The sequence below is a fragment of the Dermacentor variabilis genome, chromosome 2 (assembly GCF_050947875.1).
Source record: "Dermacentor variabilis isolate Ectoservices chromosome 2, ASM5094787v1, whole genome shotgun sequence".
NCBI lineage: Eukaryota > Metazoa > Arthropoda > Arachnida > Ixodida > Ixodidae > Dermacentor > Dermacentor variabilis.
In genome coordinates, this window is record NC_134569.1 from 61,936,065 (window position 1) to 61,958,864 (window position 22,800).

The window sequence follows — 22,800 nt, forward strand, 5'->3', positions numbered from 1 at the left end:
ACAAAAATACACATAAGTGCTGAAAAAGTGATAGAGAAATAAAAGTGTTCTTGCTCACAATTGAGGCAATTGTTTGAACATAACAGTAAACAAGTAATTTATACACTGATAAGCATATACACTGGCAAAAAGTGTTCTTTGGGAAGACACACAATTAGGTAAATCATTAATATAGATTAGGAAAAGTAGTGGACCAAGAACGCTGTCCTGTGGAACACCGGAGATTACTTGGGTAGAAGACCCGCCGTGGTTGCTTAGTGGCTAAGGTGTTGGGCTGCTGAGCACGAGGTCGCGGGATCGAATCCCAGCCACGACGGCCGCATTTCGATGGGGGCGAAATGCGAAAACACCTGTGTACTTAGATTTAGGGGCACGTTAAAGAACCCCAGGCGGTCGAAATTTCAGGAGTCCTCCACTACAGCGTGCCTCATAATCAGAAAGTGGTTTTGGCACGTAAAATCCTATAATTTTTACTTGGGTAGAAGAACTAATGTTGTTAGCAAAGGTGTATTGTATTCTAGATGAGAGGAAATCCCTAATCCTTCCAATAGCGGCTGGGTGTATGTTAAGGTTCATGAGTTTCAGCAGTATTCTGTGAGAGAAACATGATCAAAAGCATTTGAAAAATCTAGAAAGACGGCATCAACTTGGAATCCATGGTCTATAAATAAATGTAACTCCTCTAAAAAGCCTTCTAACTATGGTTCGCATGAAAAGCCCTCAGGAAAGCCATGCTGGCATTCAGAAATAATTTTGTGGTCTTCCAAGTAATTGATAATTTCAGTATATAAGTTGTGTTCAGGTTGTTTGCAAGTAGTAGATGATGATGTTTGTCATCCGGAAGGTTACCAAAGAGGCTATAAAGATACAAGAAGTGAATGTGCTATTTTTGTGATATAATTTATCTCCAGTACTTCAATTACATGCATACGCCGTTGGCGACATTGTCAACTGCAGAGGCAGACGGAACTGACCGCATCATCCCTGAGCCAGTGTAAGCCAGCGTAAGCCATTGCAAGTAGTAGATGATGATGTTTGTCATCCGGAAGGTTACTAAAGAGGCTATAAAGATACAAGAAGTGAATGTGCTATTTTTGTGATATAATTTATCTCCAGTACTTCAATTACATTCGTACACCGTTGGCGACATTGTCAACTGCAGAGGCAGACGGAACTGACCGCATCATCCCTGAGCCAGTGTCAACGGAGGACATCTTGGATGCCATCAAGCAGACCAAGCCCACTGGCAAAGCACTCGCAGAAAAGTTTGAAACTTGGCACCAAGAGTTTGGCTCGTCACTTTCGTAATGTGTTCTCCTGTAACTTTCTCAAAGGCTGCATAGCCCACAGTCAGAGCAGGCAACTGTGTTTTGTCTCTAGTGCTAATGATTGCAGCCATAGAGATTCCTACAAAAATTACACTAGTCTCTGCAAGAGCTGCATGTATGGTGGTTTAGACAACATGGAAATGATGGTCAGAACATGAATTTGACTAAACTTCATCCTCCACGCCTTGCGACTTTTGCAAATAGATAATTTTCTAAGTGCAAGAATTTGCAATGATTATGCATGTGCACGGAGACTTATTCCTTTCCTTTGTTCAAAAAAATATGATTGCTTGGAAGCGAAGATAACACATAATAAATAATGCAACAAGAATGTCTGAAGCCACAAGCACTGAGATTAGACAAATCCATGTACTACCTACGATTCCTGTGTTAGCTGAATGATTGCAGTGCCAGAGTTCTCTCTAGTAATTTTAGTAGGAAACTATGGCTGCAGCACTGTTAAAGCCCATGAAAAAAAAGCATAATTCCAACAAAACAAAGAGCATGTTTGCTTGGTGCACGTGAACTGCAGAGGACATTTCTACAACCATAATAAGAGTCTTTATGGCCTATGCAACAGTGTTCAAGTCAGGGTACTGTGTGGCGAGAACTGCCATGCATACGTGATGGCTTGGAATTCTTTCAATGCATGCCTCTTTGGCTGTTACTAGTGATGTAGTTTCGTGTTCTGCAGCTTCGACGTTATGAAGCTTTAACCCATCATAATGTGATGCTGTCATGCCTTGATACGAGCCGTGCTCATGTACTGTTGCGTTGAATATGAGCTGCAACATGTGAGCCATGGTTGCATCTTGAGAAGAAAAGTGGAGAGGGTGTTGCCATTCCAGGAATGTGCATACCCTCGTGCTGTACACTGTCTGCTTTCTTCGTGGAGCAACCCGCCATGGTTGCTCAGTGGCCATGGTGTTGGGCTGCTGAGCATGAGGTCGCGGGATCGAATCCCAGCCATGGCGGCCGCATTTCAATGGGGGCGAAATGCGAAAACACCGGTGTACTTAGATTTAGGTGTACGTTAAAGAACCCCAGGTGGTCAAAGTTATTGGAGTCCTCCACTACGGCGTGCCTCATAATCAGAAAGTAGTTTTGGCACGTAGAACCTCATAAGTTAATTTGTTTTCTTCGTGGAGCAATACACTGGCCCGCCAAGCAGCCATCGTTCCATCGTGGATAAAAGAAAAATTAGAAAGTTAGAGCAGCATGCACCATGATGATGGCACTGAGGGCTTACAGGCTGTCCTGTAGGCCGATGTATTATCAGCCCACGAATAAAGCAGACACCGTAAAGCACAGGAGTATGCTGTCATTTCTGGAATGGCAAAACCCTCTCCACAGTTTTTCTCGAGAATGTAGCTGCGGCCATGGCTCATGTGTTGCAGCTCATACTGAGCGCAATAGTACATCTGTAATTATCCAATCGCTGACCGTAGAAATTGAGTCACTGCTGTGGTTGGGTTGTGAGCTGCTTAACATCCTGATCTTTAACGATGATCCTTGTCTACTTCTGGTACATATTTAAGAAAATGAGACACTTGGCACCTTTTAGGTTTAGGAAATGCATTTATTAAGTGCATTTAAGCATGGCTCACCATGAATCATCATTTGGCTGAAGGGAGCTAGCTCTTTCATCACAGCTTTACTAAGGGTAGCCAGTAGCTAAATTTAAGCAGTGAAGTTTTAGGTAGTATTTATAGCTCTGATGGGCTTAGCAGGAATAACTTGAAGCAGTTACTAAAGAAGCCACATCATGAGCTTTCCCCTACACTTGTTTCAGTAGTTGCAGTTTCGCATATTTTACATTGACCGGATATTAATTCTTTCTACATCACAAGAAATGATGAAAATTGTACAAAGTTTCCAGAAGCTTCCATAAATGTGGCACACAGGCAGCCATGTTGAAAAAGCGGGCGGTCAAGTAGCTCATAGTATGAAGTATAAAAGCTACACACAATGCCACTGACATTGACAGTTTGCCCTCCTATTGTCAAAAACTGCAACAAAAAGCAAGCTGACAGGTTCACATGTCAAGGTCGGTTCCCACATAACGACTATACTCATAATATATTACATTGGTACTAATTCTAGTGACAAGTTTATAATCATCAGCGGTTGTGACGGTTACAAAAGATAGTGTCAAATTCATAAGTCGCATGTGAATAGGATAACAAAAAAATTTGTTTCGCTCAAGTATTGCATGTTTATAATTCTTGTCTTGTTGTAAGGGTTTCTTACTACATGAATTAGAGAGGGGTGGTTGCATGTGCATGTGGTATTTGACTTAGAAACAAAGAGGAAGGAATTATACAAGATCATGAGTTTAATTACCTTTTCTTTTAGCAATTGGCAAAAGGTTTCTCACTGATGCTAAAGAAACATAAAATCTTAACACAACTGAAAGTTGAGCAAGTTGGTTGAGATTCACGTTACTGAAAGGCAGGCGTACAGACACAAACACAAGAAGGAACAAAAAGGACTAATGCCGGATAAAAAGGAAAGATCAGTAAAAGAAATCTTTGTCTTTGACTGAGTTAACATCACTGGTGCTGCTTCTGTGAGAGTTAGCCTGAATAGACAAGTGCAAGGCTGATGCAGACACTAGCGCAACCATGCATTGGCCGCTGAGTCATAAGTGGCAGCATGCAAGTATGTACACCTTTTGCCAACTGCTGCACCACAGCCTGTCATGGCTGTTGATCATGATTATCAACCAATATTGAGTTCACTGTGTCACAAAGGCCTCTCCCACAGATCTTCAATTATTCCTGTCTCGTACGAAGCAGTTGAACCCATCCTTTGCCCGCAAATTTTCCATTCTTGTCATTCCATCTAAACTGCAGCTTTCGTTGACTAGTGTTATGCCCTTCCCTGGGCATCCACTCTGTTTTCTTTAACAGACCACTGGTTGTCCGATCTACAAACTACATGACTTGTTGAACTCCACTCCTTCCACTTAATCTCAGTTAGAATACCAACCACCCACATTTGACCACTAAACAATACTACCATGTTTTCTATCAGTCGTTCCAGTGTTATGCTTATCATTTTATGCTGTTGAGCATGAGGTCATGGATTCAATTCCTGCACCGCTGGAAGCCACATTCTGAGGGGCATGAAATGCAAGAATTCTTGTGTTTTTTTAGGTTTAGGTGCACGTTAAAGAACTCCAGACATTCTAAATTAACCTAGAGCCCCATGCTATAGTGTCTCCTCTTAAACCACTGTTCAGTTTAGAGACATCAAAACACGCAATATGATTTCTGATCTTTCATTCCACCATTAACAGAGTCATTAGCTTTTTATGAAATTTCGTTGTTACCCTCAAAGTTTCAGCAGAGTCATTAGGGCACAAGTTGGCAATGTGCATTATGTCATTTATGGAAGCACCCAAGTAAACTCTTAGCTCACAAGTGGTCCCCTCAATTTCAAAGGGGTTATTACTCCATGCCATTGGTTTCTGGGCAAGCCATACACTAGTATCTTTAGATTAACTCTGACAGTGGCAGTACAATAAAGTTGCCAAGAATTTATGGCGAACTCTACCTCAATTGGTTGCCATTTTCTAAAATTACACTAGCATGATTACACTAGTAGTAGAGTACACCAGCACTTATAGGTGTGCATGCAGCCTGCTCATTTTACAAAGGCCCTTTCTGTCCAACAAGCAATGTTGCAGTCTGTGTGAGATGCAGCAGAGCATGAACAGGCTGACTCACCAAGTATCACAGTTGGCTTGTGAAGGGCTTGGGACAGATATTGACAGTACTCAGTGCGAACATGCTTTCTTTCAAACTGGCTGATTACCAAGGTTACCTTCAATCATGTTGATTTGGAAAAAGTTTAGAGCTGTCTTTGTGTGTCCGTGGCAAATATATGTATTTCAGCAAGTAGCTACTAAGCCGATTACAAAGCACTTCTTTTTAAACAAAGCTGCACTATATTTTTGTTTTCTTTATTCCTGTAATACGACATTTACAGCCAGAGTATGTGTTATAGGGCACCAGATGCCACCTGAACAAAGCAGTTTTTTATAAGCAAAGTACAAGCATAAGTGGCTTTCAGCACAGGCATTGGAACAGGTCACATCCCCAAGACAGTGGGTACAAGGTGGTGGTGGGTGAATCATGCCTGTCAGCCAAGATCTTTTACGGCAAGTGCCACCGGTCAGTTTGGAGCAGGGTCCATATTTTGTAACAATTCTTTGTCCTCAATTCTGTCCTTTCTGTACAAACTGTTGTGTCATGTGGCTGATCTTGGCAATAATGGCAGCATACAAGTTAATAATTATAAGCAAAAGGAGTGAATTGTGAAAACAATTATGGCAAGATCTGGGCGAGACATTCTTTCGCCCTATGTGCATTTGTCTGGTTAATTTAGGGCGATGTTGCTCATTTCACTGGTGCGCTTGAATTTTGAGCAAGTTGCTGTAAATCACTGCACGCTTGAATTGTGCGAGGAAAGTGTGACCTTGCACTGAATTGGTGAATGGGTCATGCACTCTTGAACATGGACAAGCTGTCTAACCTGACCTGTATACACGGCTGCTAGGTCTCTATTGATTGAGCTGCAGCTAGCCCAATAGAGTTAAATGCATTGCAGCTGTCTTTGTTCAGCTGCAAGTCACGGTTATAGTGCGTTGTATCACAGTTTATCAGTTGGAGCTTTTGGCCATCCTACTCTGGCCACACTGTAAGAAGTGCTGTTGAGCCCGTAGAATTCCCTGCAAAAAATTACTAGGTGGAATCCTGACACTAGTGTCAATGGGAATTGCAAGCATGGCAGTTTAGCTAGCATGGGACTGATGGCTTGTACATGGATCGATTTGCCTAAACTTATTTCCATTTAGCTTCAGATGGCTTTGTAAGTTTGCAAATTGATTGTTTTCAACAAAGTGTTGCACTATAAACTTAAAAAAATAGATGATGTTCAAAGTATGGCAGCCATGACATGTGTCCAGCTTCTACAATTGCTCTTGGGACATTCAGTAAGCGAAATCATAGGTTTCGAAATTGGTTTCCGTTACTCTGGGGGAGCTGTCGCTGGAGGACCTATTTGGACACCACCTATTCACAATGATTATACATGTGCGCAGAAGCTTATTGCTTTTATGGACTTAGAATAAATATGAGTGTTTGGAAGTTTAGAAAGAAAGAATGGAAGAATTACTGCCACAAGCATGAAGATTAGACAAATCCATGTACTAGCCATTGTTCCCGTGATAACTTAACAATCGCAACGCCAGAGTTCCCTCCAGTAGCTTTTTTTTAGGAAACTGAATGGTTGAGCTAATCTATATCATTCCAGGAAGCTTTGTAGCCTAAAGGAAGCTTCGTAGCCTAAAAGGGAGGAAATGAAACTGCCCATTGCTTGGTATAAAGGATTAGCAATTCAGTGGTGTATCAGTGCTTCCTAGCTCCAGTAGTGTGCATGTGCTAGTGTACAAACACCATGAAGTGTTTGCACCATGAGGTGCAAAATTCATAGGTGATGAAAATGAAGGCGCTTACTACAAATTCCTTGTCTCTTGGAACTTATGTGCACCCACATTTCAGCATTCGTAATAATTTCCAGTGTGTCTATAAATGTTTCAATGACTTCTTGTTTGCATGAAGTGCCAACAGCAGAGACTCTCTCAGGTTGTTTGAACAAACAGTTATTAGCACAAGTGAAATACTTACCCCCGTATTGTAGGACGTTCATGCGCTCAACACTCTACCTCGACTTGATAAAGTGGATGGCAGCGGCGCCCCTCAACAGAAGTGGTCACTGTGTTTCACTAACACACCACAGCAATTCTTGGGAAGCTTTGTGCCTTGTTCGGTCAAGGGGTGGCGCTGTGCTCAACTTGGTGAAGTGGTGGAAGAGCTTTGAATCAAGGATTGTTTCAGAATACATGGATTAGTCCCTATTTTTTTAAAATCTCCCACCAGCTGCATAATGTGAAACAGTTTAGTGTGCTTTCTAGAGCCTTTTTAACATAACATGCATGTGTACATGCTGTACTGTGATTCACACTTAACACCTGAAGAGAGCAGTAACAGTAATGACAGGACATTAACGCTACGCTATAAAAGCATAGAAGACACTACTGATGTGCAGATCTAGACGTGTAGAAACAAGGGAACTGCAGCTCCTCAAAAAAAAAAAAGGAAATCAAATCTTCTGGAGCCTTATGTCACTTACCACGTGATGCACACCTCTACGGAGCAAATGTCAAGCTGATCAAGAGAAAGAAAAATGCACCACTGCAGCATTTGTTTCTTGGCTCCTTGCATAAACACCTCGTTTATAGAATCAGAGCTGTTAGTTCCTCACACTTACAATTAGAAGAATATTTACACAATTAAAAAATATGGTTTCATGCTTGCTATGTGTATTCACCTTCCTCAACTGCTCATAACAGCAATTGAAGCATGAAAGCAGTATTATGACCATACCACCCAAAAGCACAAATCTGTTAACTCAAATCATGAAATTGTAAAGCTTGCAGCTTACCTATAATCATGTGCATTCTCATTGTAATGCTTGTATTCTTTAAAGCTATTTTTCTTTGCCAAGGCTGAGCTATGTGCTCAACAGTCCATTTCAATTTTTTTCCTGTACTGCAGAATACAAGGACAATACCTTATATGAGCATGGCTATGAAGAAAACTTGAAATTGAATGGAGCTAGCATGCATTCTCCTGCTGGTGTGCCGTGTTGGTTTTAAGCAGGTCTGGGTAAGCAGTGCCTCTTTCGGGCACTGCTTCAACAACGTACGTGTCTTGAAGATGCCTCAAAGAAGAAAAAAATAAGCTACTGAAAGTAGTGAGCAAAACGAGAACAAGGTGAAAGCGAGAGCCAACATTTCGACAAGTGAACTTGTCTTCTTCAAGGTGGATGGCAGTCCACTTGTTAAAACGTTGACTCATACTTTCACCTTGTTCTCGTTTTGCTCATCGTCTTGAATTTACATTTCCCGACTTCCCCTTGTTTTCTACTGAAAGTAGTCACATTTAAATTCTGTTGGGTACATATTAAGGCACTTCTGATTAGACCTGTGCTACAAAATTAGGTTATGTACAGAAGATGGCACTCAAAAAATACAGGAGGTAGATCTGTGGATGGGAGGGATGCTTAGTGGTGCAAGCATATATGGTCATGCAGCTGTTTTTGATAGTAGTGAGAGTATTAGAATAAGGTCCCCAAAGGTTTTGCAGCCCCGCAAAAGTAACGTCAGGGCCACTATGCATGCAAGAGATGCAAACAGAGTTTAGCGTTTAGGTTGGCGATGCTAATTCATGAAAATAGCACTCCGATCCAAACTCGATGCAAAGGTTTGCCATCAACAAACATGGTGGCATCCACTAAAGTGATGGCTCTCACCTTGTACCAGATTCGACCCCAGTCCTCGTTAACCTGCAGCCATCAAAAGCAATGAACAATGTCTTAGGCTTTCACTTTCACTCATTCCATGTAAAAAACAAGGGTTGAGTGAGAAATCATTGTTATTTCTTAAATCAGTAGCCGAACTTGAAGGCTGCCACGCCTAACACAAGTACATCTCGTTGCTAGGTTGGCAGAGATTGAATTCAGAGCTTAACATGACACAATTTATTATAAGCACTGTACAGACTTGTCATCAATGAAACATGTATAGAAAGAGCAATTATTTTGCTGCTGTGCTTCTGATTACCTTTCGTTGAAGCTTCCGTTTTCGCTCGTCGAAGTGCTGCAAGCGCACAACACAAAGAGCAAAAGCTAAACCCTAGTTTAAAACTCTTTGTTCTTGCATGCGCAAAGCTCTTTGGGGCCACAATGATAGATGCCCCCAATATAAAGCTTCCTAATAGGGTCCAAAATGTCATCTGTGCATTTTTTTTACATGGTTGGTGACTGCAGTTTATGCTGCCTATCTCTAATAGAACGTTGCGGAAACTGTGCATCCAACCATCTTTGCATACCCAAAGCCACATGCCCTGCTTGCGTTCTTTTGTATACCTTTTTTGTATTATTTTGCACACCCGACGGTTTGCATCCCTTAACTGACTGCACAAAACCTTAATCTCTCTAATGAATTCTGAAATGGTTTTGTGTTTTCCAAGTACCCAAAGAAAAAAAATTCTTTAAATACATGCTTAGCAAGAAGCCTATGTAAACCTACATATATAACAGTAGCTAATTAAAAATTATCGCATGTATAATGCACCAATATTAAAGGAAGCCTGCATCATACACAAGGTACAATATAATAGATTTTGATGCTGCATGTGAAATAACCAGAGCTCAGGCATGCAGTGAAACTTGCAGAAAAATTCAGAAGGTTCAATCCATTTTGCTGCTTTCTGTTTTTAGTAATTATGAAGATGGAAGATATAGAATAAAATAGATCTTTTGGCCAATGTAATTGAATGGTGCCTGAAGAGAATATGGCTTCCAAATCAAAATTGGTGCACATAGTTCACAAGCTTTATGCTTTCAAATGCTTTCTGAATATATCTGTTCTTGTGTTCATCTGTACAAGGTAAATCAGCAAGATTTCAAGTCAAGCCAAAGCGTTCTTATTTAGACTGGAGAAATACTGCCACCAAAGAATGCTGTTGAATTACAGCTGGATCGAGCCGTCTTGTCCGTTTCATGTTGGCCACCTGAAAGGACAAAAAATGAAAACGCTTTAAAATTTTATATACTCTTCAGGGTTCACAGCTCAACAAGAGAACAAACTTTTTTCTCTCCCTCTCTGTTGCTTCAAACCAAGATGGTGCTCATGTTGCTCGTTCAACTATGCTGAATGCTCTTGTGTCATAACAATCATTAAGTGTGCAGGACTGTGAAAGACACAAAAAAGCATGCTTTCAAGAAACATTTGTCTTCCCTGTTCTTATAGAGCACAGGTCTCTTCAAGGCAACTAGATACAGACAAGTAGGTGGGAATGTAATGATAATACCACTGCAAGAGCTTGATGCTGAGGTGGTTGTTAGCTGAGGGAGGAACATAGCCTTGAATGGTTTGGTTGCTGTTGTCCGGCTTGAACGCCATGTTTTGCAGTGTAATATTTGATAGATGAACTCACGTTTGAGTGTTACCACATTAGAGGCGGTCACAGTAAAAAATGGTAGACCACGTGATAGAAATCCGTGCATCTTCATGTCCATCCCGTCCCCAACCAGTGAGTGATATGTGGTGTATATTAAATCAATACCACATCGCCTGAATCTGTGTGACAATGCCATCAGCTTTGTTGTTGCACTTGTGATGCTCTACCAGGGTGTCGCAAGATTATTCATAGATTTAATTGTTGCGAAGAAACAACTTTTTCTTTTTTTCCACCAGAGCTTTGCTAGCTTGTTTCTGAGAAGAAAAGCTTCAGATGAAAGCCTTCAAACCAGGCAGCTCTCTTATGTTTTTCCTTTCTCCCAAAATTCAGTTTTTTTTTTCAAATATTTATGGAAATATTGTTTTAGACAGGCAAAGTTGTTGCACTTTTATAACTGTTTAACAAGTCATTCATGCTACACTGTGTAGGAAGGTACTGTAGTGAAAATATTCTTTACAGCTTGCACACAATTTGTCCTTGAAATGTTATAGAGCATCTAAAAATTGTCAATTCTCAAGTAACTACAGATACAGTACAAAGATGAAAAAGAAACACCTGTAATTGCAGGTTGTGTTGCATCTTCTATGTCACGTCCAACTTGCCAGCATTAACCTACCGTTACAAAGGCAAGGTTTTGACTTATTCGGCCTATTAACGACACACTGAGACATTTCCTGAATGCAGGAAATGTTCCTATCTGTGAGCAACACCAGTGATGACATTATAAGAAGCATGATGGCCCAAGGATGCCAGCAATTAGGCACACGCACGCAACCCTTCTCAGATTTTCTAGAAAATGGAGAAGCAGTGGTTGTTAATTAGTGCATCCCGCCTGTCCTGTCACTACTCCATTATTGTGCTTGGATGTCTTTGTCAGACGCCAGCTTCAAAGGGTTACCGTAAGAGCACCACAGCATTAAAAGAGGGGAAGGAAAGGATCAATAAACAGGGCATTGTCATCAGTGCCACCCCAGCTGTAAGAAATGGGAAAAGTAAAACATTGTACTAATTGTATCTCCTTTCATGTTAGATTCCTTTAAAGAATTCCATTTGGAACATATTTCTCAAACGGCATCACATTCATTCCAGTGTGTTGCTCAATTTCAAAAAAAGGTGTTTCAGGGCTCCTTTAACACTGTTTGTTTTTTGTGACTTCATTATAGGATGTTAATTTTATCACATCAAAGGTAGCAGTCGTAGTGCAAATTTTTACTCTTGTGTTAGCTTGCAGCACAGCAGGACAATATTTTCTTTTAAAAACAGGAAGGACTTGCCATTTGCAGTCATTGTGATGATACGCAGTTTATATGGTCTCATTGCCCTGTTCTCTTAGATTCTCCTGTTGTAAGACAGATAAGACCCTCATGGCAAGATCACTAGGAGTAAACCGGCCACTGCAGTTGTTCAACGATTGAGGGAATAATATTTAGTAACCATATTTCTCTATGATTTAGCTTGGCTTTGTGGAGAAATCACATTGCAGTCAAGGCATTTATTCAGAACAGTTACAGATATGTTCACAACCAGTTCATTTTATAATATTCAGTGCATAAATAAATCACAACAGTGTATGCTAAATTAGGATGACAGCTGGATGGACCACGACAGCCACTATGGGTGAAGTTGTTTTTGATGTCCTAAATATTTCTTTCTCATTAATGTTCTGCAAAGAGCTGAACAATTACTATTAGAAGCCAAGATTAATCATTGGGTTGTAATGCTCTTGAAAAGGCAAACAAGGTTCAAAGATGTTATTATACAAAGCCGCAAGGGTATTTGAAGCCACAAGGACGAAGATCAGGCAATGCTATGTGCTGTCAGTCATTTCTATATTGACTTAATCACCAGTGATGGAAAATGCAGACACCTGCATCAAGTTTTCCTCTGGTAACCTTGGTGTAAAGCTCTGTGGTGGACAGTAAGCGATGTGCATACAAAGGCATGAAGTAAACTACAGGAAAATAAAGTGACTCTCACACCCCGATATCGTGTAAATCCACTCATGTAAACGTCCTGTGAATCTTTTACACCGTGAGATATTTTCTTGCTGTTAAATCCTGTGTTTATACCCGCTGCTGTTGTCTGCTGCCGCGGCTTCAGTTCTTGTAGTGCCTGCAGTATCTAATATCCATTGCACTCAATCACGCCAACATGTGACCCGTTATGCTGTGCAGTGTTGGTAGTATTGATGATCTGACTAATGTCTAGTTTCCAACTGTTCAGGCTACGGTGCATACATTTTGGCTCATTATGTGTCCATGAATCATAGCATTTAGTTATAACTGAGGTGACTGGGTGTCCCATTTCCCACCTGCTGCAGTAACCTAGTTGCTATGGTGCTGCACTGTTGAACTTGAGGTCGCAAGCTCGATACCGGCAACGGAAGCTGCACTTCATGGGTGGCAAAATGCAAGAGCGCCATGTAACTTAATGTTAGAGGATCCCAGGTGGTTGAAATTAATCCAAAGTCTCCATCTGCAGCATGCCTTATAATGAGATTGTGGTTCTGGTGCAAAAATTCCCTGAATTTTATTTCATTTTATTCTTTGTAGGACAGCCATCTATGCTTTTACATTTATCTTGAGGAGCCCTCATGTCTTGTAATAAAAACCTCATAATGTGTCCTTTTTTTCTTATTCATCTTATACAGTAACTTTGCCTTTGTTTATTACAGTTGCAGACTAATTCCATTCGAAAAGTTTGCCAGCACTATTTGCAGCCAACTGTGTAGCCTCTGTACATTTAGTTGTTCTACCTTGCCATTTTTTTTTTTTTTGACATATGAAACAACAGTTTTGGCTCCCTTTGTACTCCGACACCACTTTAGTTATTATGTGTAATTTGCATTGGCTCATCACGATCATTGTGTTCAGAGGGTCAAATTGTGACTACTGCAGTGCATACGTGCCACGTGGTGCAGCTTCATAAATAAGGACAAGCACATATGGGCAAGCCTACGCAAGGGGACATATTGTGTTTCTTGCGGCTATAAGCTGCTCGAAATATTCGAGAAATTTAGCAGAAAGTGAGAGTACTACTAATAATATGCTTGGCTTTCAAGTGTAGCTTCACAGCAAAAACGCATTGCTGTGAAGCTACACTGTGCTTCTACAGAGAGAGATGCACATTATTGTTTCTGGAACCATGATTGTGCCAAGAAAAATGCCAGGTTGCTTTTCCAGAAAAATTAATGATGTGTGCAGTTATATTGCATAGATCTCTCTCTCTCTTTTTTTTTCTTTCTTTTTAGGCCTTAATAGACTCTGCAGGTCATGTAAGGGCAGCCTGTACACACAAAAAGATGGTACATATACACGACACTGAGAAGAGAGTACTGTACTCATTTTGGTTTCCATTACTACTCATTTCTGTGCTGCCCATGGTTGCAGTGGTGCATATAGCTGCCAGCTTTGCTTAAGCTGACATTTGTGTGGATTGAGCGAGCGTTTAATTATGTGCTGTTGTACGATAGTCTGCCATATTGATGTAGCACATCCTCCATGATGCTGTGAAACCCAGCACATTGTGATAAAGAATGTTTCGTGTTAGTGACAGAAACCCCATAGAACCTGCAAGTTGAACCAGAAGTAAACGGAGCCTCGATTTAAAATTTGAGTGTGCTGATGCATGTTACAGTGAAATTTAAGAGATCACTTGTGCTTCGCGCACAAGCACCTTGGTGCTGAAGTTGTGCATGAACACGGGATCTCTGCTTAGAAAGCTGCAGCACTGAATCTAGGCCTTTAATAAAAAAATGTGTAATAAATTTATAACATTTCAAAAAGTCACATTCTAGTGACTGTTTACAGTAGGCTTACTACATACATCCTATAATTTCCAACAAATATTTTGCAAGAATACTTAAACTGCAAAACAATTGAAGCATCATTTTTACACAATGCGTTGGCGGGCTAGTTGGTGCGAATCCATGAATACATTGTTTAGCGCAAAACGACAGGCACAGGAAAGACGACAGGACAAGGTGCTACCAGAACAGCAGGATCAAGAAATGACACAGACACACAAATATCAGGTTGGTGCGAATCCATGAATACTTTGTTTAGCGCAAAATGACAGGCACAGGAAAGACGACAGGACAAGGCGCTACCAGAACAGCAGGATCAGGAGATGACACAGACACACAAATATCATATCAAATATCAAATATGGATTCGCACCAACTAGCCCGCCAACGCATTGTGATGAACTATCTTTCTTCTACTGTGGGCCCTGATATTTGTGTGTCTGTGTCATCTCCTGATCCTGTGTTCTGGTAGCGCCTTGTCCTGTCGTCTTTCCTGTGCCTGTCGTTTTGCGCTAAACAAAGTATTCATGGATCATTTTTACAATTTCATAATTTTTCAACAGACAAGTACTGAACTTAATGTTAAAGAGGGTCGAAAATAAATTATCCTGCACAGGATATATAGGGTGTTTCATGTAACTTGAACCAAGTACATAAAAAAAGTGGTTAACCGCAACTGAACGGAACCAACGGCATATGGTATGCCGTCATGTGGCGCTCCTTAGAGTATTTTTCATATTCCGCTTAATTATTTAACTAAGATGAATTGTGCAAAATTTTTGATATTCACTTTAGGGCCTAGTGCATTTTGTTGCATTGTAAAAGAGGTTCAGAAACGACCGATCCAATTTTTTGTGGCAACGTAAGTGCTGCGTAGTGATTTTTTTCAGCATTTAAAGAAAGCCCGTGAAATATGAAATAAAACCACATGACTGCACTCATGTGCTATCGTATTGCTGCGCTCTCAATAGCGGTTCATGCGAAAGAATCGTGTGGGGGGACCATGGTGAAGTGAGCAGGCACAGCTCTAGGCATCAGCTTCACAGTGCATTAGCATCTTTGGCGGTTGCACACGAAAAGGAACCGCCGTGGTCCCCGATAAGCGATAGTGCTTTTTCTTGATTTCATCCGCAACTTAAGATTCTGTTCTTGTTCGACCATGTACCCACCCCCTCTGTAACGCCCCAACGGCCCTGAGGGTAAATAAATAAATAAATAAATAGGCTCGGCGCACAGTTGAGAGTGTTGCAATACGATAGTACACAAGCGCATTCATGTGGTTTTATTTTATATTTTGCGGGCTTTCTTTAAATGCCACAAAAAATTCACAACCTAGCAAGTACGGTGTTACAAAAATTTGGATCGGTCGTTCCTGAACTTGCTCTACAACGCAACGCACTTGGCCCTAAAGTGAATATTAAAAATTTTGTGTAATTCATCTTAATTAATTAAGATGAAAATAATATATACTCTAAGGAGCTCCACATGACAACAAGCAATATGCCATTGGTTTCGTTCAGCTGCCGTTAACCACTTCTTTTTAAATCCTAGGTTCAAGTTACGTGAAACACCCTGTATAACATGTTCCTAGTTTGTATGACTGGCAGTGACATATAAAAGTATGTCTGCTTTAATTACACTACAAGTAGCAGTTTGCAGAACTGCAGATATTCGTTTCAACTGCAGTGCTACAGTATAAACATGGTGCTTCAATGTTTTCTTTATTCTAACTTGCTTTACATATTTTACAAGATATTTGATGGTCTAAATAAAGGATCTGCCTCAACCAGTCACTAGAATTTGACTTCCTTCTTGAAATGCAACAAATCTGTCAGAACAATTTAGCAGTAGCACAGGACCCACTTTTGCAATTGAAATGTGTTTGAATGGGCAAGGTATAAGCAGAGTTTTCCTCTGCGAAGAGGTGAAGTACCACCTCAGTGCATTCTACATCGTAACATGCCCCGTCTACGTCTGGCTCCAATTCATTTTGCACAGCAGTTTTTTGTGTGTGATGATTCCATTCCTCATATCACTGCACAATTGCAATGCAAAAAAAAAAAAAGAAGTGTCACAGTGTTAAATTGTTTCGGATGCAGTGTTCAAGAAATATTACGCAACAATTTTGTAATGCAGCACTCGCAAAAGGACCTCTTCCAGTTGAGCAGAAGCACAAGTGTTTGTGTTTACTTGTGTTGTCGCACACTTTTATGGCCTTGGGTGGACCTTTCATGGCATTGTCGTCAACATGTGTATTTGATGTACAAACCACACCAGTGTACAGCCAATAAACATTTTGCACCTGTAGCCACTGCAGTAGTAGTCTCCTTTTTGCTATACAAGTCTTTTGAAAATTGTCTGTTATAATGTTAATTACTAAGATTTCCTTAATTATTCAATTAGATCTTTTGATTTCTCATGCAAGTAATGTCAGCCTATTTAAATAATTCAGCTTAGCTCAACAACTACAATTGGGCTATCTGCCTTATGCAATTAAAAATGTTTGTTAATTCTAAAAAAAAGTGCTCTATATAGAAAGATCTGGCCTATTCATGGCAATAAAAGATTTGATGCAAGTTGCGCTGATATGTAAAGAAAAAAAGAAATAAAGCCACTGTGTTAGACAATGGCACGGCTACCAATCCCATTTAGAACACCTATATCCAAAGGCAGTCAAGGTAGCAGGCTATGCCAGGAAATGTTTAAGACAGTGAAATATTTATTAAAAAGTTCACCAGCAAGAAAGCAAACATCACAGAATGAGGTCTGTCCCAAATGTTCTTGCAGAATGACTAAAAAAAGATTCATTTCATGAACTTCAGGTACATTGATGTGTTAACTTTCAAAATACTCCAATTATACACAACATACCATTTCCACATTTTCTTCAATTGCTCGAAGCTCCCTTGGAAGTCATCCATTAAGCGCTTCAACAGTGATGATGCTCCTTTTGAATTGTTACATCGCCAAAATGATGCCCCCAGAGCACCTGCTTTTATTTTGGGGAAAATATCACAGTGGGCTAAATCTGGGAAATAGGGAGCATGCTCCAGCAGTGATGAAATTGTGTGCCAAAAACTCTTGCACTATCAATGCCTAAAACTCTTGCACTATCAATGCCTAGTGTGCACAGGCATTATCATGGTGCAGAATCCAGCACCCCTGTTTCAACAAATTCCCATAGAATTCCCAACAAATTCCCATTTCAACAGTTCCCATAGGCCTTTTGCAAACACTTTATAAATTTCAGCACCCTTCTTGCTGAATTTCACAAGAAATGTGATATCGTCTGTTCAGCTATCCATTTTGACAAAGGATAAAAATGGGTTGCACGAAAAGTGTACATATAATATTCTGCCTAGTTATACAGCAGTCCAGCTCATACTAGTAGCCACAAGCTGGGTTCTTTTGAGTGATGTGAGCAAGGGAGCAGTGCCGGCACACACCCTCTTCCACACTTTTGCTGACTCGCTGCATGAACTTTTGGCACAGACCTTGTATACTATTCAAACAAGACAGGCAAGAGTAAAGAAAGACAGGCAGCCTATAGGGGGACCTTAAAACAATGAAACTGAATAAGAAATGGGAAAAGTCACAGGCACATGGTAAAAAGAAATTAAAGTTACAAGGATAGCGACGTGGCATAAAAAATTGACACAGTTGTGGCAGGGTATGTAAGAGTGAGTATGCAAAATACCTCTATATTGAAAAACTGCTGCAACTCAAGACTGACCACAACAATGGTAAAATGTAACTTTATTCTCACTGTAAACAAATTCAACTTACAATACTGCCTAATACCAATAAGTTTTAGCAGGTACTCTGTCCTCCTTGATGCCAAGTTCCTCCATTATCTCTTGTTCAAACGTCATCAGCTTTGGAACAAAAGTAATCTTTTCAAGCTCCTTTGCTCTGGTGTCTTTGGGTTGCTCTGAAAACAGAAAAAATTCACTGGCATCACTGGTTTGAAAGGACTTCAATCACAGTGAAGCTAATCAGGGGTGTAGCCAGTGGGGGCACACTGGGCAGGTTAGATATAGTGGTGCCACTGCCTTTCAAAGCTGCATTTGGCAATGTGGGTAAGGGATGGGTATGCACATACAGAAATGTGCTAACAGCTCACAGTATCAATTCATAACCCTTCACATGCCCTATGGATTATTAGAATGCCATCCACTATTAGCACAGTTATACAGGTATCCTTGAACACCAATACCCTGGTCAGCCAAGCAAATTCAGTGACACTTTGATCAAGTACGTCCTACAGCAAGTGTCACTAAACCTCTACGCCTAACAACCTGCGAATGACAACGAAGTATACTAACCCAAGGTGGCACTAAATTTGTGTTGAATGAGAAGAAAAGGGATTAACTGAGGGGCCCGACTTTTATTAATTATATCATATAAAACCAACAAACAAGGGCACCAAGGACAACACAGGGGAAACTACTAGTACTTAGTAATTGAAATAAAGAAATTACAAATTAATGGAACATCATGCAAAGACATGGGATCATTCCCCACCTCCGGCAAGCTGCTTTTTCATCCACTTTCAGTTCTGTTAATTTATCATTTCTTTACTTCAATTAGTAAGTACAAGTGATTTTCCCTGTGTTGTCCTTGATGTTGTTTGTTGGCGTCTTATGACACGATTAAAATCAGGCCCATCTGTTAACCCCTTTTCTTCTCGTTCATTACATAACGTGGGTCTCGAATCCATCAACCTTGATGCCTTCAGGTAGAACATGTGGTTTATTGACCAGTTGCCTTCACCCTAAAAAAGATCACGTACTCGTGACGCCTGTGGTAGAAAGGATGTTCCACATCCGCCGCCAAGGTTTGTGAGTGGTGGTGTTGGCTAACACTCCCAGGGTTAGTTCTAGTAGTAACACATAAATACCTCAGAAAGTGGATCGGAAGACAGCACCGTGGTAGCTCAATTGGTAGAGCATCATACACATAATGCGAAGACGTGGAATTGTTCCCCACCTGCGGCAAGTTGTTTTTTCATCCACTTTCAGTTCTATTAACTTATAATTTCTTTATTTCAATTATCAAATACAAAAAATTTCCTCTGTGTGGCCCTTGGTGTCTTTGTTTGTTCACTTGTTATGACTAAATTTGTGCGTCATTCTAGTTGTGGGAGCAACGGTTCTTTTGGAGCTGTTTGCTACAACCGTGTGGTTGGCAAAAGTTGCTTAAAATCACCATTACAGCCTACCAGCGCAACAATATGTCAATTATGTTGATTAATTTGGCATTGCGCTACTATCTGCTAGTTAATTCAGACAGAAAAGAAATGGCTTCAGAACGATAGCAGTCCCGGGTTTAACGACTGGACAAGGACAGTCTGCTTTTCGAAGACACTGAAATGGGTCCCTTTGTAGCATTCTGCATAGTTGGGGAGCACTTTGAAATCTGCTTACCAGCGTAAGCACCCTTGAGCTTATAATCGTATGTTTCTTCAGCCATCAGTGGGATGGGTAGGATCCGGCCAGAACGCACCGATACCCTGACCTTCTCACCGTCTTCGGTGTAACGCCATTCTACCTTTGTTGGCTTGCTGAAATGGAAAAAACAGAAAGACAAAAACACTTCTTTTTTTTCAGTTTCATGAGAACTTGGCAGAGGCTCATCATCATCATCATCAACCTATTTACGTCCACTGTAGGACGAAGGCCTCTCCCAGTAATCTTGAATTACCACTGTCTTGCACCAGCTGACCCCATTTTATGCTTGCAAATTTCCTAACTACGTCACACCACCAAATTCTCTATCGTCCCCGACTGTGCTTCCTTCTCTTGGTACGTATTCTGTAACTAATAGACAAGTGGTTATCCACCCTAAGCAGTAAACGGCCTGCCCAGTTGCATTTTAATGTGATAGCATTATAGGCAAACTTCACTCACACCGAAGGCATCTAACAGAAAATATGGGTTGATCCTGAATGCAGTGCAGTCAGTCTAACACGGCATCTCAAAGTGCTGACTGCCAGGAGAGAGCAATGCGAGAAACTGGCATGTGATGCACATGCCAGACATTTTGAGGAGTGACTTTGGCATAAGAAAAGAATGCATGTGATCATGGCCTAATAGTTGCAGCCTTAAGCTGCCATGCTGAAAGACCGAGATTAGGTCCCACCACCATCAGTCACACATTTTTTTATAGCATTATAGGTGGACTTCAACCACTTTAGAGGTATCTACAAAAAAAACTCGAGGTGTGTTGAGCATATGTAAGCATGTCTAAGTGTGCACAAAATTGCAAGTTTGTAAGAGATACAAGGTACAGAAATTTCACTTTGATAAATGAGAGTTTGAAAGGCAATCTGTGATGCATGCGTGCATGGCTGTCGAGACTTCACAATCATCACAATCTATATACGCTATCGCATAATTCAAGTGTTGGTGGTGCTACATCATGGCTTATTGCTTTTAATGTCCACTATAATAATGGCTAAAGCCACTTGCCCTCTCATTCACACCACTGTTTCTTAACATTATGCCTGTTTTTCGCTCCGTAATTTGTTGCACGGTCCTTAACTCCTTCTCAAGCTTTTCTTGAAAGAAGCTTGAGGGTTGTATATACCTTTGAACGAAAGTATACAAACCACAGGCTCACTGAAAAAACAGAGTTTCTTTGCAATCCAGACACACAAACAAATAACGATTGCACTGGAGAGTTGGTGATGCCTAATTTACACTGCTGTCTTCAATTTCAAGCTACATTCAAAGGCGAAGAAAAAAATCAGCTTTATCGCAGAATTCCTGGCTCGCTTACTTTTGCTCAGAGGAGTACATTAGTTAGGTGTGATTTTGCTATATTTCATTCATTTTACATAAATGAAGCCAAGCACACCAGCACATTTAAAACTGATGACAACCACTTATGAAAGGGCAGCAGATACTCAATGTTGATTACTACAATATACTCTCCAAATACACTACCTAATGTGGTTTCCGTGTGACATTATGGATCTTCAAGGGGAGTACGGTAGCGCGATTAAAAGACGGGACAAAAGAAGACACATAGAGACACACACAGCACTACCGTACTTCCCTTGAAGATGCATTACCAATAAGCCCACATTGCAACCCTCGTGACATTACGGAAACCACGTTAGTGAACAAATTCACAGCTTCCACTTTGCTGCTGGGAACAAACAAGTATTAAGAGGACTGGATTATGTGCAAGCTTTTTCACTGTGCTAGTGGTCTGCCAGCATGAAATCAATGAAATCACTTGAAATGTGTATACAGCATACCTTCTGTCAACGAAATTTACACAGTCCAGCTGTCACTGAATAAGCCTGAATTTGTTGAAAGTCAAGTGCTCCACAAGCTATAGGCAACACACTAATGTCAACAACATGTGTTACACTTTAACGCTGCATGGTGACAAACTGTCCTAAATAGGCGCAAACTCTTCTGATAAGCTCTGTTGCACTTATACAGTGCCTCGACCTAAGCAACTACATACTTATCTGTTGGGTCCACCAAAGCAACTTGGGTTGTGACAAGCAGAGGCATCTCAGTCTTCATGATTTGCATATTTTCACCAGAACCAGCATTACGGTATTCCTGAAGGAAACGCAAGAAATGGAATGAATTGTAATGTCATTCCGGAAGTTATGCTTCCTCACTACAACCAAGAAGAACGACGGGAAAGTGCGAATGGCATGTGTGTTTGCCAGCTTGTGTAACAAGTACTTACGCAGTTCAGTCCTTCTACACAAACCCAGTTACGTTCCTTGACAATGTAGTTCACAATTCCTTGTTTTCCCTTGTCCTTTCCAACAAGGACTTCGACCTGCACAAGAGAAAGGAGAATTCGCAAGGAAGCCCAATAAAAAGCATACCGCTAAACTAAAACCTCACATTACGAGCAGATCTTTTCCGAGCTCGCTGTCCGAGCAACATAATTCAATTAAATGCTGTAAGTTGTGAGCGCCCTACAAAAAAGGACACAATCACTGGCCACATATATATGAGAAAGGTTGTTGTACATGATGCTTTACCGCTTTACTGAATTAATGAATTACTGAAACCACATTCGCTCCTCGACAAGCGACAACTACAACGACAGGAAATTCAATTGCCAGTGCGTACACGATCGCCTCGGAACACTGTCCACACGATAGGCTCGACAAAGACGTGTTTGCTGGGAACTCCAGGCATGTTGTCCTTCCAGAAGTCCGACTGCCAGGGACGCGCCAAGCCAAAGTAGTATTTCTTGCGCTGAATCACAGCGGGACGGTACTGAGGTCCCTTAGGTGTGCGCCACTCTACCTGTGCCATCACTCGCTTCACGTACGACTCGGGGAAATTTGCATAGTCCTTGGGCAGCTTAGACGCCTTCAGTAGGAAAGACGTTAGCCGCATTTCTATATGTTATTAATCGCGAACCTTCAGAAAAATAAATTATAATATAGGCGCCTCATGTACGGCACGGAGTGCGCATACTTGCGGGGGACGCAACGCAAAGCCGACCATGCGTGTACCAGTGTTGCTGATACACCATAAAACCAACAAAACTACCGCTAACGTTGCGCACAAACACGCACAAGTTGAGATTT

At 40.9% G+C, this 22,800-nt stretch overlaps 2 protein-coding genes across 3 annotated transcripts in view; one reads left to right on the forward strand and one right to left on the reverse strand.

Annotated features, from left to right (window-relative positions):
- LOC142571990 (katanin p60 ATPase-containing subunit A-like 2) overlaps positions 1 to 16,301 on the forward strand; it is a 33,847-nt gene extending 17,546 nt beyond the window's left edge. Inside the window, exon 16 of the mRNA XM_075680761.1 lies at positions 1,163 to 16,301. Within this exon, the coding sequence (XP_075536876.1) occupies positions 1,163 to 1,308 (146 nt within the window). The 3' untranslated portion in view covers positions 1,309 to 16,301. The remainder of the gene's footprint in view (positions 1 to 1,162) is intronic.
- On the reverse strand, positions 9,868 to 22,740 carry mRpL24 (mitochondrial ribosomal protein L24). Of its 2 annotated transcripts, XM_075680763.1 has the most exons (6): positions 22,334 to 22,740; positions 21,939 to 22,034; positions 21,705 to 21,805; positions 19,652 to 19,788; positions 18,012 to 18,156; positions 9,868 to 9,970 (listed from the first exon to the last, which is right to left on the reverse strand). In XM_075680763.1, the coding sequence occupies exons 1-5, from the start codon at positions 22,604 to 22,606 to the stop codon at positions 18,020 to 18,022; spliced, it is 744 nt and encodes a 247-aa protein (XP_075536878.1). In that variant the 5' UTR covers positions 22,607 to 22,740; the 3' UTR covers positions 9,868 to 9,970; positions 18,012 to 18,019. The 2 variants fall into 2 exon arrangements, with proteins under 2 accessions (XP_075536878.1, XP_075536877.1); XM_075680762.1 differs by lacking the exon at positions 9,868 to 9,970 and having other exon boundaries at positions 17,965 to 18,156.
- Positions 22,741 to 22,800: the final 60 nt, after the last annotated feature.

What these genes read in the sequence shown, in the direction of transcription:
- mRpL24 (XM_075680763.1), bottom strand. Translation starts at nt 22,606, where the DNA reads ATGCGGCTAACGTCTTTCCTACTGAAGGCGTCTAAGCTGCCCAAGGAC. An exon ending in CAGTGTTCCGAGGCGATCGT is followed by an intron (nt 22,035 to 22,333) that starts GTACGCACTGGC and finishes TCTCTTGTGCAG; the next exon opens with GTCGAAGTCCTTGTTGGAAA. An exon ending in TTGGTGGACCCAACAGATAA is followed by an intron (nt 19,789 to 21,704) that starts GTATGTAGTTGC and finishes TTTCCATTTCAG; the next exon opens with CAAGCCAACAAAGGTAGAAT.